Source organism: Schistocerca nitens, chromosome 5 (genome assembly GCF_023898315.1).
Source record: "Schistocerca nitens isolate TAMUIC-IGC-003100 chromosome 5, iqSchNite1.1, whole genome shotgun sequence".
NCBI classification, from domain to species: Eukaryota; Metazoa; Arthropoda; class Insecta; order Orthoptera; family Acrididae; genus Schistocerca; species Schistocerca nitens.
The window spans coordinates 280378699-280400054 of NC_064618.1; the positions used below are offsets into that span (position 1 = coordinate 280378699).

Consider the following 21356-nt stretch of genomic DNA (forward strand, 5'->3'; position numbering starts at 1 on the left):
GTGGGGAAGACACTTATCTTGGATGGAGAGTCATAGACAAATGTAGAAGTAATGTTCAGTGTGTTCCAGGGAAGTGTTTTGGGATCCTTGCTGTTCATGTTTTGTATTAATGATCTTGCAGAGAATGTCTGTACTTACCTCAGACTTTTTGTACATGAAGTTATCAGTAATGAAGTACTGTCTGAAAAAAAGTTGCACAAGTATTCTGTCAGATCTTGGTAATATTTCAAAGTGGTGCAAAGATTTGCAACTTACTTTAAATGTTCAGATATTTAAAATTTTGCACTACACAACATGAAATAACATAGTATCATATGACTACAATGTTAGTGAGGTAAATTTTGAATTGGTCAACTTATGCAAATATGTGGGTGTAACAATTTGTAGGGGCATGGAATGGACTGATCACATAGGCTCAATTGTAGGTGAAACATTTGGCAGACTGTGGTTCATTGGTGAAATACTAGAGAAATGCAGTCAGTTTACAAAGGAGATTACCACAAAACACTTGTACAACTCATCCTCGAATATTGCTATATTGTGTGCGACCACCATGAAATAGAACTAACAGGTGGTGTTGAACGTATACAGTGGAGGACAGCACAAATTCTCACAGGTTTGTTTGACCCAGGATTTTCACAGAAATGCCAAAAGAACTGAAATAGCAGGTGCTTAAAGGTACACAAACTATCTTACAAAAGCCGACTTAGAAAACTTGTAAAATGGAATCTAGGAATATACTAAAACTCCCTGTGATTGCTCCTACAGGAATCATGAAGAGAAGATTAGACTAATTACAGTACACACAGAGGTGTTTAAGCAGTCATTCTTCTTGCGTTCTGTAGAGGAGTGGAATGGGGAAAAGCTCTAATAATTGATAAATGGTATAGTGGGAAGTACCCTGTGCCATGCAATGCAGTGGTATGCAGGTACAGATGTGGATGTAGTCATTTGAAGTTGCTTATCCTATTCAAACCTCGATCTCCACAATGTTTTCTCCCTCCTCATCTAGGCTCTTTGAATTAAGACTTTTATAGCTGAATTCTGAATGTTATAAAAATTGAGCATAACGTTTTGCTCCTTCTGTTTGGTCCTCAATAGCTTCAAAATTTTGAACAGTGTGCTCTGGTAAACATTGTCAGAAGGTTGTGTGTGTGCTTTTCTTGAGCCCATTTTCTGAAATAAGTTGTATTGTCAGTATTATCCAGTAATAGTGTGCTTCCAGATGTTCTGCAGAGTTGTTTCCATTTTATGCACAATATCTTGATGACACGGCAGAGCAACCAGAAGCTTACTATTAATCAATCATGCTGAGAAAACCTGAGAAATTATAGTATTATCCCATGTGTTCTTACATTTCTGCTGAACCCAAATGGATCTTCCCCAGATTGCCCCATTCACATCAGTATTTTGCAGTGCTGTCATATATGATTGATAGCCAGGCCAGCTTTACACCACTTTAATTTCCTATATTTGTTTGTCATTTTCCTCCTCATCTGTTTAGGAGAGCATTATTAATTAACTGCTTTGTCAGCTGGGATGGGGGGTGGGGGACATGTCTCCCTCCACAGATGTGGCCCCCACCCCCCACTTGCTTTGACCTACTTGCTGGCAAGGTTTTCTGCCTCTTCCTAGATTTCCTAAAACTGCTTTTATTCTTAGCACTTTGTGTTGTGGGTGTCCCTGTCCACTAACATACTTTCATGGCTTTCACTTCCTGTTATCAATAGTGTTCGCCATGGCCTCTGCAATACTCACACCTGTCAGCTCAGACATTTTTTGTTATTGGAGTTATTACATTTTTCTTGATATCCAAGGGAATTTCGCTTGTCTCGTGTATCATGCATACAAGGTGGTTCTTAGTTCTACCAAGGATGTTAATAATTTGGAGATGTGCTCTACTCCAGATGCCTCATTTCAGTGCTCTGTCTACTTCTTCTCACAGTATCACATTACCCATCTCATCTTCACCCTACTGTACTCTTTCTACAGTATTGTTGTAAAGTGCAAAAGGTTTATCTGCTGAAACTAATTTTGTATTGTTTTCTAATTTCAGGTATGGCTATTGGTAATGGTCTGTCAGATCCTGAGCATATGCTGAAATATGGTGACTACCTCTATCAACTGGGATTGATAGATAGTAAGGGCAGAGATTTATTCCATGAAAGAGAGGAGCTTGGAGTGAAGTATATTCAAGAAAAGAACTGGGATGCAGCTTTTCACGTAAGACAGTTACTTACCATCTTTATGCCTCTAGTATGTTTTCTGTTGCTATAATTGTGGCATTAGCTTTTTATTAATCGTAGTTATTGTGATATCCTAAGTTTTATTGTTATCCTGAGTCCAAATATGTTACTGTACTTCAGCAAATTAAAGGCTCTTGAATGATGTATATTGTGACACAATGTTACAGTATTAGGCCAGTCTATAAAGAAACTGTTGCTGAAAGAAAATATTTTATTTGTATAAGACTGAAACATAAGGCATGGGGAAAACTGTGAACCTATGAAACTGAATTTAATCTTTTGAAACAGGATTTTTTCCTCTTCTTAATTCGAACCAAAGGAGCTATTGGTTCTTAAAGTGCATATCCAACACAATATTTCTGTACAACTTCTTGATGTAATACAACTTTGATGAATGCAGTCCCAAGTATATCTGCTGCCAGATACTATCATTTGTAACTTTCCTAATTGTTTTTTTACAAGGTTCATATTGCTCACAGATCTGAGAGACAGAACTAACATTGAAAGTTTCAGACTAAGGAAAGGCAGGCAGGCAAAACACCTTCCTCATTGAAAATGTTGAGACTGACAAAAAGACATATCATGTTGAGCCTAAACTCCTAAAAGAATATACATTGAATAATGTGATATTAGAGTTTCAGGGAGAGCATAAGGGAACAATTGACAAGAATGGGGGAAAGAAATACAGTAGAAGAAGAATGGATAGCTTTGAGGGATGAAGTAGTGAAGTCAGCAGAGGATCAAGTAGGTAAAAAGACAAGGGCTAGTAGAAATCCTTGGGTGACAGAAGAAATATTGAATTTAATTGATGAAAGAAGAAAATACAAAAATGTAGGAAATGAAGCAGACAAAAAGGAATACAAACGTCTCAAAAATGAGATTGACAAGAAGAGCAAAATGGCTAAGCAGGCATGGCAAGAGGACAAATGTAAGGATGTAGAGGCTTATCTCACTAGGGGTAAGAACTGCCTACAGGAAAATTAGAGAGATCTTTGGAGAAAAGAGAACCACTTGCTTGAATATCAAGAACTCAGATGGAAACCCAGTTCTAAGCAAAGAAGGGAAAGCAGAAAGGTGGAAGGCATATATAGTGTCTATACAAGGGTGATGTACTTCAGGGCAATATTATAGAAATGGAAGATGATGTGGATGAAGATGAAATGGGTGACATGATACTGTGTGAAGAGTTTGACAGAGCGCTGATAGACCTAAGTCGTAACAAGGCCCCGGGAGTAGACAACATTCCATTAGAACTACTGACAGCCTTGGGAGATCCAGTCCTGGCAAAACTCTACCATCTGGTGAGCAAAATGTATGAGACAGGCGAAATACCCTCAGACTTCAAGAAGAATATAATAACTTCCTGGCAGATTAAAACTGTGTGCCTGACCGAGACTCGAACTCGGGACCTTTGCAAAGGTCCCGAGTTCGAGTCTCGGTCGGGCACACAGTTTTAATCTGCCAGGAAGTTTCATATCAGCACACACTCCGCTGCAGAGTGAAAATCTCATTCTGGAAGAATATAATAATTCCAATCTCAAAGAAAGCAGGTGTTGACAGATGTGAAAATTACCGAACTATCAGTTTAATGAGTCACAGCTGCAAAATACTAACGCGAATTCTTTACAGACGAATGGAAAAACTGGTAGAAGCTGACCTTGGGGAAGATCAGTTTGGATTCTATAGAAATATTGGAACATGTGAGGCAGTACTGACCCTCAGACTTATCTTAGAAGCTAGATTAAGAAAAGGCAAACCTATGTTTATAGCATTTGTAGACTTAGAGAAAGCTTTTGACAATGTTGATTGGAATACTCTCTTTCAAATTCTGAAGGTGGCAGGGATAAAATACAGGGAGCGAAAGGCTATTTACAATTTGTACAGAAACCAGATGGCAGTTATACGAGTCGAGGGACAGGAAAGGGAAGCAGTGGTTGGGAAGGGAGTGAGACAGGGTTGTAGCCTCTCCCCAGTGTTATTTAATATGTATATTGAGCAATCAGTAAAGGAAACAAAAGAAAGATTCGGAGTAGGTATTAAAATCCATGGAGAAGAAATAAAAACTTTGAGGTTCACCAATGACATTGTAATTCTGTCAGAGACAGCAAAGGATTTGGAAGAGCAGTTGAACGGAATGGACAGTGTCATGAAAGGAGGGTATAAGATGAACATCAACAAAAGCAAAACGAGGATAATGGAATGTAGTCGAATTAAATCGGGTGCTGCTGAGGGAATTAGATTAGGAAATGAGACACTTAAAGTAGTAAAGGAGTTTTGCTATTTGGGGAGCAAAATAACTGATGATGGTCGAATTAGAGAGGATATAAAATGTAGACTGGCAATGGCAAGGAAAGCGTTTCTGAAGAAGAGAAATTTGTTAACATCGAGTATAGATTTAAGTGCCAGGAAGTCTTTTCTGAAAGTATTTGTATGGAGTGTAGCCATGTATGGAAGTGAAACATGGACGATAAATAGTTTGGACAAGAAGAGAATAGAAGCTTTTGAAATGTGGTGCTACAGAAGAATGCTGAAGATTAGATGGGTAGATCACATAACTAATGAGGAGGTATTGAATAGAATTGGGGAGAAGAGGAATTTGTGGCACAACTTGACTAGAAGAAGGGATTGGTTGGTAGGACATTTTCTGAGGCATCAAGGGATCACCAATTTAATACTGGAGGGCAGCGTGGAGGGTAAAAATCGTAGAGGGAGACCAAGAGATGAATACACTAAGCAGATTCAGAAGGATGTAGGCTGCAGTAGGTACTGGGAGATGAAGAAGCTTGCACAGGATAGAGTAGCATGGAGAGCTGCATCAAACAAGTCTCAGGACTGAAGACCACAACAACAACAATGTGATATGCCGCATTCAGTTTGAACTGTATTCACTGGTGTAGTGTTCTTGCTGGTTGGATGAACCATTTTACCAGGACAGTAAAAATTGTTTACATGTTGAGGTCCAAATGCAACATTTATTTCTCTTTGTGATACAAATTAATAAGCAAATATATTAAGCAATTGAGTTTTTAAATTATAAATGACATGGAAATGATGTTCTTTCTGCAGTGCTTGAAGCACTGGATGTGAACTGTCTTAAAAAATAAACTAAAACATGCACTCAGTTAGGTTACTTTTGTCTGTCATGAAATGGAATATCTGAATGCACAGTTTTCTTAAATTAGGTTCCAAAGCCATTAGAGATCTATTGAAGGATAAATCCATTTTCTAATGATGTATACTATCTGCAGGAAATTGGCTGTATTATACCTCTACTGCTTCTGTGTAGTTGCAGCTTTTGAAGCAATTTTCATGTGAAACTAACATGTATATTGTAGTAAATGTGTACCAGAAATAATTCAAAACATCAAACGTCTTGCTTGTGAGACATTAGATATTTGATAGGTGATTTATTGTTTTATTGCATCTATATACTCTATGTAATGGACAACCTACATGTTACATGATTTTTGTTGCACATTCAGTCTTTTACAAGAGCTTCACTTGTAAATGGCTTCCAAAGTTGGCCAATAGTGAAATAATAAATGCAGAGTTTTGCAAAAAGTACAGGAACTTGGTGCAAAGTCCTGTTATCCATCCTTCACTGGTATAAGTTAGTTTTGGAAAAGATTTACTATTATTAATGTGTTTAGAGAGGGGGGGGGGGGAGGGGAGAGAGAGAGAGAGAGAGAGAGAGAGAGAGAGAGAGAGAGAGCACATGAACATGCTGGGTCTGCTGTTCTGAATCCATCCAATGTCAGCCTCTACTTGGATTCAACACACTAATTGTATTTTTAAATCAGGATCCATAATAAGACTGAACTGTTGGAATCATTTAATCTCTTTATCACATTTACAGTTAATTTGAAATTTAGTGGCGCCTTCTTTGACACTGACCTCAGTCTCACCGAATGCCAGCTTCACACCTCGGTAAATATAAAGCCAACTAAGAAGCAGCAGTAATTACACTTTGACAATTGGCATCATTTTCATTCCTCCTCCCCTCCACTGAAGATTTGAATCCAGATGGCAAAAGTTGCAAAGTAGCCATTAAATTGAACAAGTTGTACTCAGCAGCGTGTCGTGCCAACAGTGGTCAGCTCTCTTCTTGGCCACAGTTAGGCAGTGGCCATTTATTCTGGCTGAAGGCTGGTTGGTGGTCATGCTGTGCAGAAATTTCAGAACTGGTATATGACATGCTTGCTTTCACATATGACCCTGCCTCTGATGGGATAGAATAAACCTGTTACAGGACTAGAGTAGGATTTACTGTGTGAGTGAAATGGGTAGGCCTTGCACTGGGGTCTGCTACAGGGATCTTACCTCTGTGGCAAAGAGTTGGGAGAAGTAGTGGCAAAGGGATGGTGGGTGAGTGGGTGGTGGAATACCACTTTATGAGGGGTGGGAATGATTGTGGACATGATTGTTTGTAGCTGAAGCCATGCCGAAGAATGTGGTTCAGTTGCTCCAGTCAGGGATGACACTGGGTGATAACAGGTGCACTTCTTTGCAGCTGGTTCTTGGAGGTGGAGGCACAATTAACTGCGTATGAGAATAGGGTGTGGAAAATCAGTTTGCAGACAATGTTTATGGAATAATGCCTGTCTGTAAAGACCTTCATGGGATATCATCCAACTGGGTCCCTCTAGAGGGCTTGCTGCTTTTTGGTGGGTTCATGTTTGGCTACCATGGAGCCCCAGCCTTTGCAGCATCTTTTCCCTTCCACACTGGATGTCGATCCTCTTGCTGTTCTTTCTTCCCTCCCTTGGGGGAAACATGTCAGGGCTGTTTTTCGAAATTTATTCTGAATTTCGGCAGTCAGTATCAGAATATTCTCCCCTGTTTTTCATTACTTTTTTCTTTCTTCATTCATCTTCACCTATTCTTCCTCAGCTTCAGCATTTGAAGTTCCTCTTTTTCTTCTTCCTCCCTGTGCACTCCTGAAGGCTGGCCCATGCGTCTGATGTGTAACAGGTGACTGAGTAATGCATAATTCTCAGCCCCGGGTCGACAGGTACGTTTCTCGCACGTACCCCCTGGTACAGGCCAGGCCCAGGGAGGGGTGATTACCTGAGCTACTACCTTCCCAAATTGCCAATTGGTCCCTCTGTCAGGTGTTCAGGAGGTGTGAACAATCACCGAAGGTGTGTGCACCCCTGTATGAAGGGGCCCACCAGTTGGAAGGAGCGCACCATCAGAGACGCTGGCAATCGTGGGAGATTTTCTTGCAATGAGCCAATTACCTTCATAGTCAGGGGCTATGAAACAAACAGAATGGGGATAATGATTCAAAGCCCCTACCAGGTGCACCACCGTTCCTCATGGTTTCATGTACTGAAGACGGTCAGTCCTTCGCTACTGTAAATCTGTTCATTATTCAGAAAGGTGTTGATGCAATTGCTGACCCTGTGTAATCCTGCTCTCGTTTCTGCAATGGCACTTGTGCTTGAGAATCAGAAGTAGCCTGCTCAAGCAAACAACTGCTGCTTGCATCTTCGCTCCTCCATGGCCCTGTACATGTCGAGGCCCATAGAATGCTGAATTCTTCCCTTGGTGTTATTGACATTAGGCTGCTCAGCATTCTGACCGAGGCAGAAATCCCCAACCTCTCTGATCAGGGTGTCGTTGCAGTCCATCAGGTCATGAAAATGATACATGCATGCTTAGTGTCCACATGCACTCTTTTTCTCGCCCTTGATAGAGTAGTGCTTCCATCCAAGATCAAAGCAGGCTATGAAGTTATCACAGTAAAACCGTATGTTCCGAACCTTACGTGCTGCTACCAGTATCATCATTACAACCACACTCAAAAGTCCTGTCGACACCCAGCCAAATGTATAACCTGTGGAAGAGATGCTCATGAGGGCAAGTGTCCACTTCCTTCTCCCCGCTGTATCAACTGCAATGGTGACCATGCCACCTCCCCTTGTGATTTTTCCATGTATCTCAATGAGAGGGCTGTCCAGGAAATCTGAGTGAAGGAAAAAGTGCCTTACCTGGTCGCTTGCAAGTTATTGGCTAGTTTGAATTCTACCATCTGGCACCTACAGTACTGTTCTCGCTACATTTCACTCCATGAAGGACATGGCCCAGCAGCCTCAAATTTAGTACCGTGTTTGTGAAATCGCCCAGCATCATGGTAGTGTCCCCATCTCCTTCTCCAGCTGTGTAACATGCCACCAAACTTTGGCCTCATGGGGCGAAGTCACCAGTTACACAGTCGGTGAGCCGGAAAGGACAGAAGGAATACTTCCATGAAGACTTCCTGCATCCCTCGAGCCATCCAATATCTGAGTCTTCCTCTGTCAGCTGGAAAGGCTCCAAGAAGTCAAAGGCAAACGGTCTTCTCCTTCGCCGACTCGAAGATCCTCTTTGACACGATGTCGCTACATGATAGCCTCACCCGGCCAACTTCCATGTTGCTGGTGTGCACCACCAATCATTTTTCTGCCCAGGGCACCCCAGGCTGACAGAAGGAGAATGCTGATGCTTCTGTAGATCTTGTGTAGAAGGATCCTCCTGCCTCTGTGCCCTGTAGCAGCGAGTCTTTGAAGGCTGGCACTCAGCAGCTGTCGAGGTGACATGCCTTCATATTTTCCTCGTTATGACTCTCCTCTAATGGAAAATTTGTGGTCTTTGCTCAACAAAGAGGATTTATGGCTGCTTTTAGAGTCACAGCGTCCATTTGTTCTCTGCCTTCAGAAAACAAAATTTCATCCTCATGACTGCTTTGAGCTCTCACATTTCTTCCGGGTTCATTTTGACCTTCCCCCATGTCAAAGGGCACGGCCGACTTCCTTCCCCATCCTTCCCTAATCCGATGCGACCGATGACCTCGCTGTCTGGTCTCCTTCCCCAAACCAACCAACTTCCCCCATGAGGACAGCATTCCAACTCATGGGGGAGTAATGCTGCTCATACGGAATGATGTTGATAGTCAACCCATCTCCCTGACTACCTGCCTTCAAGCTGTTGCAGTTCACCTTTCCCTTTCTCAATTGAACTTTTCCCTTTGTCCCTCCATCATTCGATGTCACCAGGGCAGACTTCCTCCAGCTTATTTAGCAGCTAACTCACCTCTTTCTACCGCTCGGCGACTTTGATGTGCACTATCCCCTTTGGGGCTCTCCCAGAACCTGTCGGAGAGGTGCCCTTGTGGCTGACCTTCTCAATCAACTTAACCTCTTCTGCCTTAACTCTAGCACACCTATTCTCATTTGGACCTATCCTTCTGCACTGCCTAGCAGGCCCATCATCTCGAGTGGTCCATTCTCTCTGACACATACTCGAGTGACCATTTCCCATATGCTATCGATTTGCTGACTCCTACCCCACCTACATGCACAGCTTACTAAGGCCGACCGGAGGCTTTACTCCACCCTGGCGACCTTCGATGAATAGCATTTCCCCAGTTGTGATGACCATGTAGAATATCTTACAAATGTTCTCCTTGCACCGCAGAATGTTCCGTAGCTCACACTTCCTCATTACTGCAGCGTGTCCCGGTCCCTTGGTGGACAGAGGCATGCCATGACACATTTCGCACACCGAGACATGCTCTCTGTTTTTACCATCATCCTACGATGGCAAACTACATTCTTTATAAACAGTAGCGTGCATAGTGTTGTCGCATTCTTTGGGATAGCAAAAAAGCTAGCCAGATTTCATTCACTAGCTCTTCAACAGTTCCAGTCCCTCTTCTGTTGTGTGAGCCAACCTCTAACGGCTCTCTGGGTCCAAGGCCCTATTGCTATCTCCAACACCTTGGTCCGCCATTTTGTGGAGACTTCAAGCTCCTGCTTTCCTCCATTAGAAATGAGCAGAGGCGGCTCGGATGATACCCGTCTCTTCTCAGAATCATGAGTGCTATAATGCCGCCGTAACTATGGGGGAACTAGATCATGCTGTCACTTCATCCCGAATCCCGATCCACTGCCCCAGGACCAGATGATGTTCACAGTCAAATGTTGCAGCACCTTTCTCTTGCGGGCACATACAACAGCATCTGGGCAGAGGGCACATTTCCCAGATGCTGGAATGAAGCCACTGTTATAACCATACCTAAGTCCATTAAGGACAAACACCCCTTCATTCTAGCTACCCCCCCCCCCCCATTTGTCTCACCAGCTGTGTTTGCGAGGTTATGAAATATATGATTCATTCCCGACTGATATGGTAGCTTGAGTCTCGCAATTTACTAACCACTGCACAGTGTGGATTTCGAGGGCGCCATTCTACAGTTTTCAATCTCATGACTTTATCACTCATGTCATGAATGGTTTTCTATGGAAATCCCAGACTTTGGCCATGTTTGTCGATTTGGAGAAAGCATGTGAGACATGCTGGAGGACTGGTATCCTCGTGTACTCTCTACACATGGGGCTTTCGTGGCCGCCTGCCCTGTTTCTTTCAGGAATTTTTAAAAGACAGAGTTTTCAAGGTACTTGTGGGTTCTGTCTTGTTGGAAACCTTTATCCAGGAAAACGTTGCACCTCAGGCTTCCGTCCTGAGCATCATCCTCTTTGTTATTGCCATTAACCCAATAATGGCCAGTCTCTGCCAGGCATCTCTGGCTCCCTTTTCATTGACGATTTTTTCATCTATTGCAGTTCTCCACGGACGTCTCTCATTGAGCAGCATCTTCTGTGATATCTCTATCATCTTTACTCATGGAGAATTGACACTGGCTTTCGTTTTTTCACTGACAAAACCATTTGTATGAATTTGTGCGGGCACAATTAGTTTCTTCCACCATCTTTACATCTTGGGCCTGTTGCTCTTTCGTTCATTGAAACTATTAAATTTCTGGGGCTCTTGATAGGAAACTTTCTTGGTCCTCCCATGTGTGTCACCTGGAAGCCTGCTGTATGCAGTTCCTCAATGTCTTAAGTGTCCTCAGTAGTACTTCCTGGGAAGCAGATTGAACCACCTTCCTCCATTTGTACCAGTCCCTTGTCAGTTTGAAACTAGACTATGATTGTTTTGTTTACGCATCTGCACGTTTGTCCCTCTTACACCATCTTAATACTATCCATTTGGCCACTGGCACTTTTTACCCTAGCCTGGTTGAGAGTCTGTATGCAGCAGCTGCAGAACTACTGCTGTCCTACTGCCATGACTTTCTCCTCAGGAGATATGCATGCCGTCCATCTGCTGTGCGTGGCCACCTGGCCTCCTCCTCCAATAACTCCTTTGATTTCCAGTATGGGGCGTGTCCCTCTTCTCTGTTACCTCTTGGAGTTCGCTTTCAGCTCTTGCTCCAGCAACTTAACTTCATGCTACCTGCAACCTTCCCGTTGGGTGTAAACTTCCCCATCTTGGCTTCGTGCGGCAGCCCGTGTTCACCTTGGCCTTCAATCGATCCCTAAGGACACTACTTCAGCCTCACTCTATCACCTTCAGTTCACAATCTTTGCATGGAACTTTGCGATTGTACCTTTGTGTACACTGATTGCTCTCGGACAGATCATGGTGTCGGGTGTGCCTTCGTCATTGGCGCAGACAGTTTTTCAGTATCTGATTCTGGAACTTGCCCAGTATTTACAGCAGAACTCTACGCCCTGCATCAGGCCACACAGTATCTGGTTACATAGGCTTGTAAATTTGCAACATCTGCTCTGACTCTCTGTGCCCTGTAAAGCTTCTGTGTGCCGTACACAGCCCATCCCTTTCTTGATGGAGACACTGTGAGTTTTGTGGGTTCCTGGTCACGTCAGGCTGACAGGAAATGAGGCCACTGACACTGCTGCCAAGGCTGCAGTCCTTGTATGTCAACCCACTAGTTCTTACATTACCTCTAACGATCTCTGTGTTTCCATCTGTCAGCAGGTGGAGTGCCTTCATGGGATCAAGCTCCATGTTATTAAGCCTCTCCCAGTGGCTTTGATGACCACCTCTCACTCTTGCTGTGAGGAGATCATTTTAGCTACCGTATTTACTCGAATCTAAGCCGCACTCGAATCTAAGCCGCATCTGAAAAATGAGACTCGAAATCAAGGAAAAAAAATTCCCGAATCTAAGCCGCACGTGAAATTTGAGACTCGAAATTCAAGGGGAGAGAAAAGTTTTAGGCCACACCTTCAAATCGAAACAAAGTTGGTCCATTGTCATACGAGACACAATTTAGGTCGAATGAAAGACGATACAGCTACAATAGTTTGGTTAGAGTCGTAAGCTTAGCAGGTAAGGTAGCCATTGCTATGCGTCACGCGCTCCATCCGTATTTATACGGGTACCCTTCCTTTTTCACGTGCTTCGTCTCGTTTGAATCGATTGCTTATTTTGCTTTGATCTGATATGTGCCGTTTTCTTTGTTATAGGTGTTTACGTCACTCTATGCTGAAAATGCATTACTGTACTGCGTCATGCATTGTTTGTCGCATTTTGATAGTGCGTGTTTACGTCCTGTCGCCGCCCGCGGCATGGCTTGCTTTTGTGCGCGCTACCGCCGCTTACTATTAAAAAAAGAGAGAAATTGTCTCATTAGCGAAACAATGGCAAGTGACTGCTACTTGTTGTTACTTACACTGCTGCTTTCTTTGATAATGATCAACAAGAACCAAATAATAGACTGCGTATGATAGAACATGTTCTGAACGAGAGTGAGGCGAAAATTTTTCTCCGTTTGAAAATCTTTGCGGCCGCTTCTTTAGTACATCAAATTCTGCACAGAAATTAGTCATTTTAGATTTAAAAATCTAGTCAGTTGCCGTGCTTCATTTCTGACTATCACTATTAGGCATAAGAATAATACGAATATAAACATGACATGATATGTATATTCTTCCGCGTTTGCTGTTGTCTCACTCTAGTTTCGTAGTTTATTAGGCAGACAGGATTTAAATGAGATAGCAGCAAACACGAAAGAATACATGGCAAAATGTTTATATTCGTATTATTCTTATGGTGAAGAGAATACTGCATGTGATTCACATTTCATCAGGTTCCTATTAGCAACAGTCTTGCCAGTCGGATTTTCGTAGTACATTGAAATTCTGCTACTTTCGAAGATGAACAATACGGAATTTGTATTTACTTCGTTGGATAATGTATGAAAATGCAGTGGTCGAAACTGGGGGCGGAGAAAAAAAAGCTCGTCTTCCACTTTTTTTTTTTTTTAATTTATTTACTGACGCAGAGGTTTTGGCGCCAGTATTTATCTCTGTGCCTACAAAGCATGCCCGTGTAGCGCTACATATATTCGACGGCAGAAGTTAGTTGTGGCGGCACCTACCAACATTTTTCAGAACTTCCGCTTGCTTTGCACTCGATTCTAAGCCGCAGGCGGTTTTTTGGATTACAAAAACCGGAAAAAAAGTGCGGCTTAAATTCGAGTAAATACGGTAGGTTGCATATTGGGAACTGTCTTCTAGCCAACTCCATTTGTTAAGTGGTGCACATTGTGCCCAACTTTTGACTGTCTTCCATTTTCTGACCGAATTTCCTTTTTTAATCACTTACTTTTCTCGTTTGTGCTTGCCATCTGAGTTACCGGTCATTTTGGCAAACAATGAGTGGGCTGTAGACCATGTTTTACTTTTTATGTGTCTTAGCAATATGGCGGAGACCACCTCTGTGTCTCTATGGTGTATTTTATAGACCTTTCTCCACATCCCTGTTTTTAGCTGTCTTCTCTTCTGTCAGTTGGGATTAACACGTAATCATTTTTAACTCCTCTCTTCGTCATTGTGTTCTACAGTTCTGCTGTGGTCGCTTATGACCCTACTTTTTTTTGCGCCCTAAAACAAAACAAACAAACATCATACTGGGCAAGGGAATCATTATCACTACAAATACACCATGCATGGGTGCACAGGCTAAATGGGGACAATTTTTTGCTGTCAAAGGGGTGACAGCTGTCAGAATGCAAATACAATATATGTTTTTCCATTACACATATGACACACACAATCATAGAATAAATTTGAACTGTAGAACATGTAAGTCACTGTTGTGACACGGATAGCCCAGTGGTAAGGCATTGGGCTTTTATTTAAGAGGAATTAGCCATCTAGATCCAGATTTAGCCTTCCAGCAATTTCTTTAATTCACTAAAGGTGAAAGCTGAGTTGGTTCCTTTGAATGGGTGTGGCAGATGTCGTTCACACTTCTTCCCTAACCCAAGCTTGTGCACATTTCTGAAGATCTAGTCATTGACTGAATATAAATCCTAATCTTCCTTCCTTTTCTTTCACTAATAGGGTTATGGTTCGTCATTTTAACCTCAGGGATAAGAACAAAATAAACCAAGGCTGAAATGTGACTGAAGGAGTGCTGTTCTTGTTACTCTCATTGAAATTTTATGTTAAATATAACTAATAAATTTGCTCAGAGATTCAGTAGGGCAATCATCTTGGTCTTGTTGTGAACATAAAAGTCGCCCCTCACAACAGAAAATTAAGAAAGATACAAAAAAAAAACTGGCTTGTCCGTAGACACCATTCAAAAGGAAATACATTGTTTGAATAGGAATGCTACTGTGTGAGGAGTACAGATTGCAGGGATACTGCCCATGATCTTTGGTGTGCTGTTCCTTGTGGACATAGACTTTTTAGTGCAGTTAAAATTCATGTATTTTATGCACTAATCAAGAGAGATGTTCAGTTGGAGTTTTCCTTCGGAGATGCAATCAAAAGTGTAGCTAAAGTGACATGAAAGTTGTCTTTGTGCAAGACAGGTGCAATAAAGTTATGGTCCTCTTTTAAAATATTGGAAATGGCAGAACTATGTTTTATAGCACCTTGAGGTGACTGATAGTCCTAAATTAGTAAACACAAATGTGTTTGTATTAAAAACAGCTAATTTTATTAGTAAAATGTTGAAGGTTTTTTGCAGTATAACTTCATATTATAGAAATGCTGCAGACTGTAACTGATTGATGAAATACTACTTTACAAAGGCATGGAGCTAGATGATTGTAGTTTTCCATTTGTGTAGTCAACAGCTGACATGAAGCAAACCCATTTCTGTCAGAAATGGGATTTCCTTCAGTTCCATCCTCAAATGAATAAACATGTTGTATCTTTAGGGAACCATCAGGAGCAGCTTTCTTTTGTCCTCACAGGATCGACTGTTACGAACAAATCTTTACTACATAAGATAAAGAGCTTTCATCGACCTGAAGTCTGATTTGAACACCAGAGTGGTTTTTTTGTCTGTCTGGTACACATATCCTTTGAGTTTCTGTCTCTCAGGATGATTAAAAAATAAGTTCAGGTAACATGAAACTAGTAATAATTTAAATAAAAAGAATTGAATCTTGCAACTTTGACTGTTTCTACATCAAACTGGCTAACACAAGTTGCTGGCCATTATTAACCCAGCCTGCTGCTAAAGCACAGCACTTTACTAAGCACATTACTATCCTACCAAAGGAATACCATTGCCTTACTCAGACCATTACTGATTTATCATGCAAGGTATAGAGGGTCCTAAGGTTTAACATGGATTCCAAACCACAGTGCATCTCAGCAATTTTTCATATTATCAAGCATTAACAGAGGTGAAAGAAGTAATGAGTGACAAATAAAAACTCTAGAACTAATTCGGGATGAGACCCTGGAAATCTGGATCCATAGTCCTGCACTTGACAATTGAACCACCAAGCCACATGATGTTACCCCTGCAAAATGTGATATGTACATACATCATTTACAGTAACATATTCCACAATACAATTACAACTTGTGTATTATCACAACATTGTGATTGAGCATTTATTGCATTGCCGATTTAATGAATAACACAGCAAGCTTTCCTCCCATTATGCACTTGGTTTTGCACATCAGACTTACTCAGCTCTGCAGTCAGTTTTTAATTCATTAATCATGTTCTGTAGATCTACAGTGAGTGAAACATGGAACGATGTAACAAGAAGTCTCTAAGGAAGAACTGAAACACCTCAAGATTGAAAAAGCAGGTAGTTTTATTTAATGTTTTTCTATCACAAGTCCATGGCTTCATGAAATTTTTGTTCAAATGATAGTCCCGTTAAAGTTTAATTGGAGAGATACGGAAATGAAAACAGTACATTCTGTAAACATTCCTTGCAACAAAAGTTATTGGATTTTTGTATGTTACTGTTGTTTTTTCCCCTCATCTTCATGTGTTGCTCTTAATCTACCTTCATGTGTGAATGTTTCTACATAATGCCTGAGTACTCCAGTTCTTTTCATACTCTTTTTTTCACAAGATGAAGAAACTTGAATCTTGTAAAACAAGTGTTTTGTTTGCATGTGTACCTGCTGTTGCTGCTGCTGCTCAGTAACAGGAACGTTATATCTCTTCATTTAACTGGAGAAAATCATTTATTATAACTAAGGATTAGAGTTAACCATTTGCAATGTTTTGTAATTTGCATGTGGCTTGAATGTAATATGTTTTTAAAATTTGTTGACAGGTATTTGATGCACTGCTGAATGGTGATTTGCTGTCAACGGGAACTTTATTTTACAACTTGACTGGATTCTTAAACTACTTCAACTATCTTAGTGACAAACCACTAAAATATGGAGGTGATATAGGTGAATTCGTGCAGCTAACTAAAGTAAGACGTGCTATCCATGTTGGAAATCGGACATACAATGATGGCACAAAGGTTGAAGTGTTTCTTAAGGAAGATATCATGCAGTCTGTTAGACCGTGGGTTAGTAATCTTTTCGTTTTGATTTGACGCTTTATAAATGGTTGGTGAAAGCCTGTGACCATAAAAAAATGGGTCTGTTATGAAAAAACTCTTCTGTGTTGTGGCCTTTTTACTATACAAATAAATTTTTATCGTCCATTTAACATTACGCAATATGAGCTGGTAACTGACAGTAGCACAACTGAAATGGTTGGAAGACCATATCAGAATTTTTGTTATGGAATATACCCAGGAACCTCTGGTTCTGAAACATAATTTTGTTATTGCATATATCTATTTCTCCCGAGTGTCCTGGTGGGGTTGCACCTCATGGCTTGTACACCTGCCAAGGTTTTATTTCTGGGCCTTATCCCTTACATAGCTTGTATATTTCCTGCTAATTAATGTTTTAATTGCATATGATGTACATCCATCTGCATGTCAACTATAGTTTAAAATCTAAAGTTTACCACAACTCGAACATCTGAAACAGCAGATGTACTTATTCATGTTACTATTAAAGCATATACAGTATACTCCCAATTATTCGGAGTAATGGGGAGAAGATGCATGAATAATAGATACATATCCAACACTTTGAGGACTGGCAGCATAGACACACTCTTGGTCCGATGGACCGGCCATTTTTAGCGTTTTTTGAAATGTCACTGGCACGTTTCTGTTTAAGATATCTTCAAACAGAAAACATATTATGAAAGAACAGTCTTTAAGGTTTATTTTAAACATTTATTTTAGTTACATTGATTGATGACAAAATTAATAACAAACATAAAATGTATGATTTTGATTTCACAAAAAAATGTTTTTTAGTTTTGTGTAAATTCACAGTTAATTAGCTTCAGTGTGAAAGATTTCGAAGCATTCTGGCATGCAGAGTGGTACATTGCAGTCTGGACACCACCAGCTGGTTTCCTTCCTAGCTGCTTTACCACTAGATGTTTTTGTTTTCTCAAAGCAAACTTTACACACTCAAGTTGGCCACTCCTTCTCAGTGGCTGGAATTTTTTCTGCAAAGTGTCGTCCTAGAATATGTTGCTGTGAGTTTCACTAGGAACATTGTCTAGTGCCAAATTTGTACCTTTGTGAATCAGTCCTTCACCAATTTGTCATATAAAAGTGGAAAAATGGCAGCTCTTTCTTTGAGCAGGAGTCCTGGTTTCCTGGTATAAGACAAATGCATTTGTTGCACCCTTAATAAGCATAAGGAAGAATAATTTCTTCCACCACTTCATCTGTTTCCTCCTAAATACATAGTAAGAAATCATGTGATCACTCCTGTCAGCCCCCATTTTGTTAATATTATAGTCAAGAATGGCATCTGGTTTTGATTTTACTTTGTATGAACATATGTGTCAGAGCTGGTCATTTTGTGCACAGTGGACAGGCATAGTACATCTCTTGTGTTTTTCCACTTCAAACAAAGCAGAAGACTTCACCTCATTGACACACACATACCTTTTCAGTTTTTTGGAAACAATTTCATTTGGTAGTTCTTTCTGGTTAGTCATGCATGTACCGAGTGCTTTCGTTTTATCTTGCCACAGAAAATTGAATACTGCTGGTGAACTATAAAATCTGTCCATATAAACAGTGTGGCCTTTTCCCAGGTAATCTGCTAGAAATCTCTCAAATAATAGTATTATGGAGTTGTCTTGTGTTCCTTTCCTAGCATATACCTCCAATCTAAGAACATAATCAGTTTTGGAATTGCACACAATAAACATCTTGATTTCATACTTGTCAGATTTATTTTTTATGTAAACCCGAAATACCACTCTTCCATGAAAACCACACATGCCTTCATCAATAGTAAGATTTCCAGATGGGTAAAATGATTTTTGTGATTCTAATAAAAAATGATCCAGGATAGGCCTGATTTTATGCAGGGGTTCATGCTGGGATTGACTTTTCAGAATGTAAGTTGCATTGCCATTCAAATGCAGGTTTGGTAATATTATCTTGAATCTGTTTCTGGCCATAATAGAACCAAGAAAAGGGGTTGAAATAAAATTGTTGGTAGACCAGTGATCTGTTAGTTTTTGTTTTCTTTTTTTCACAAGACACACAAAAACAAATTTTGTGCAGTTTTACACCCACCCATGAATTACAAAAACTGTGAGGCTTTACCCTGGAAGCTGCTTTGAGTTTGTCATAAACAGATTTCGCATATCTGTTTGTTGTGGATTTTGTGTGTTTCATTATGGAATCGGTGAAAAAGATGAAAAACACATCGAGAGGAGTGAAATTCTCATGAACCGCGGCCATTACTCCACTTTTCTCTACAAATTGTGGCACAGTAGCCTGATCGTCAGCAAATTTCCAACCTAATTCGGCATCAGTGGGTTTTTTCCATGAAATTCGTTGCCTCCTTTTTGGAGATGCAGACAGCTGTGCTGCAGCCAATGGTTGTGTTGCAGAGGATGTACTTTGATCAGTAAACACTGGCTGCACAGATGCAGGCTCATCAGATTCCTCTGCAAGATAGACGAGATGAACAGAAATAAATTTTCTGCTAACTGAAGCAACTCGAGCAATATTAGTTGTAATAATAATACTGAAGAAAAACTGCACTAGACAGCTATTTACCTGTATCTGAATCCTATTCATTCTCTTCACATTCAGATATTTCCCACTAAGACTCAGAATCTTCCAATTCTTCTTCTAAGGCTTCTAAAATTTCTTTCTCACTCAGATATTTGAGAGAAAAATTAACAATAAATGGCAAACAGTAATGAGAATGTTTGAAACTCACGGCTACACCAATGCACAATACTGCAGCGTGTCATAGAAACTGCTATGCACGTCTAGCCGTTTCTTTTAACATAGTGTTATAACCAGAAAACAGAGGTGAGTAGCAGTCAAGGTACATACAGGCAGGTGTTCCACACAGCACTACCACAGTAGCCAGTCTGCTTCCGAATGGCTAATAGGCTGTGAGCAGCGTGCAACAGCCACCCAACATATACTCGGGTGTGGTAGTTTCGAAGCAGTTCCGTGGCCCTACCTATGCTCGGGCTTGGTTGCCAAAACGTTAAACATATATTCTTTGTTTGAAAGTTTATCAAAGTTCTGTGCATAGGTACTGTAGGCCTGTCTGTGATTTCAGTCTGCTTCTGAGAGGAGTTGACATTTTTTTGCATGGCATTTTGAATTTCTTGCAGCAATAATGTCATTGTACTGAAACCCCCCCTGGCGCACTTAATTTATAAGAGTATAAACACATTGCAATGTGGTACAATGACGGACAAGGTCACTGTGTTCTCTTCTTTTTTTTGTGAATCAGCAGTCTCAGTGTGTGGGAAGCCAGTTCATATGCTTAGATCTTCAGTCACTCATTCAAATTTTCTTTATCGACATCTTCAAAACCACTTAAATCCATTGCCATATTCATTATTTGTGCTGTCATCTTTACTTCATCCCTGAAACTATGAAAATCATTTTCTTCTATATGTGGGAGAATTTTCCTCGATGATCGAACTAGCATATGTGGCTTGATTTCCTGCCAGGCATCAGAAATCTGGTATTCTTCCAGAATGCCACCAAATCATCTTCATCAACTAGCATTCTCAGTAGACCAATCCAGTAGTGCCATTTATCGATGTTGTTGTGCCTTGGTGCATCGGATGTTAACCATCAGATCATCAGATACAAGAATCTTCTCATCAGGATTTGAAGGGGCATTATAAAGCAATAGAACAGCCTGCTGTGCCCATTCTTTCTCTTCTAGAAATTGCCGAACTTATGGTACAAAAAGTGTTTCGAACCAGTTTTTGAAAATTTCACTATCCATCAATGCTCCATTTAGGTTGTAATAATGGACAGGGAGCTATTCAGCTGTGATAACCTTGGATGCTCCCCCTCCCCCTCCACCACCACCACCGCCCACCTCACCACCACCACAATCACTAGTTGTTTACCTTTGTGGTTCCCAGAGGTATTAGCGGTGCACAAAATTGTAATGCAGTTTTTAGATGACATGTATCTAAGAGAATAAACTTTGCTCTTAAAAGCAAGGGTTCTGGTTGGTAGACATTTCCTATATAGAAATTTGGTCTGGTGTGAAATTCTCTTCTTCCACAAATTTCTAGAACTCTTCCCAGAAGGAATCAGCTGCACAACATTTGAACTAAGCTGTTCTTCTTGCACATTAAGTTTGTGGATCCCATGATGTCTGAATCTGATTAGCCATCCAGATGAGGCAGCAAAGTCTCCTCTAACCCTATAGCTTCATGAAAAAATTTAATTTTTTCAGCACACATCATGCCAAAACAGTGACACCTTCTGCTCGTTTGTTTTGCTGAACCATCGCAGAAAAGTAGGATCTAATTCATCCAGTGTATATCTCTTCATACTTGTTTGTGCAGATAGTCCATAATTAGAATTGCATTTCCTGCCAAATTCCAGTATTTTCTGCTTATTCCTTTTAAGGTCTCGGACAGTCTGCATTCCAGTACCATAAGCAACACTTA

General features: G+C 40.8%; 1 protein-coding gene across 1 annotated transcript in view; it reads left to right on the top strand.

Annotated features, from left to right (window-relative positions):
• LOC126259933 (venom serine carboxypeptidase) overlaps window positions 1-21356 on the top strand; it is a 136046-nt gene that overhangs the window by 108239 nt on the left and 6451 nt on the right. Inside the window, exons 5-6 of the mRNA XM_049957025.1 lie at window positions 2057-2223; window positions 16642-16887. Coding sequence (XP_049812982.1) covers window positions 2057-2223; window positions 16642-16887 — 413 coding nt within the window. The remainder of the gene's footprint in view (window positions 1-2056; window positions 2224-16641; window positions 16888-21356) is intronic.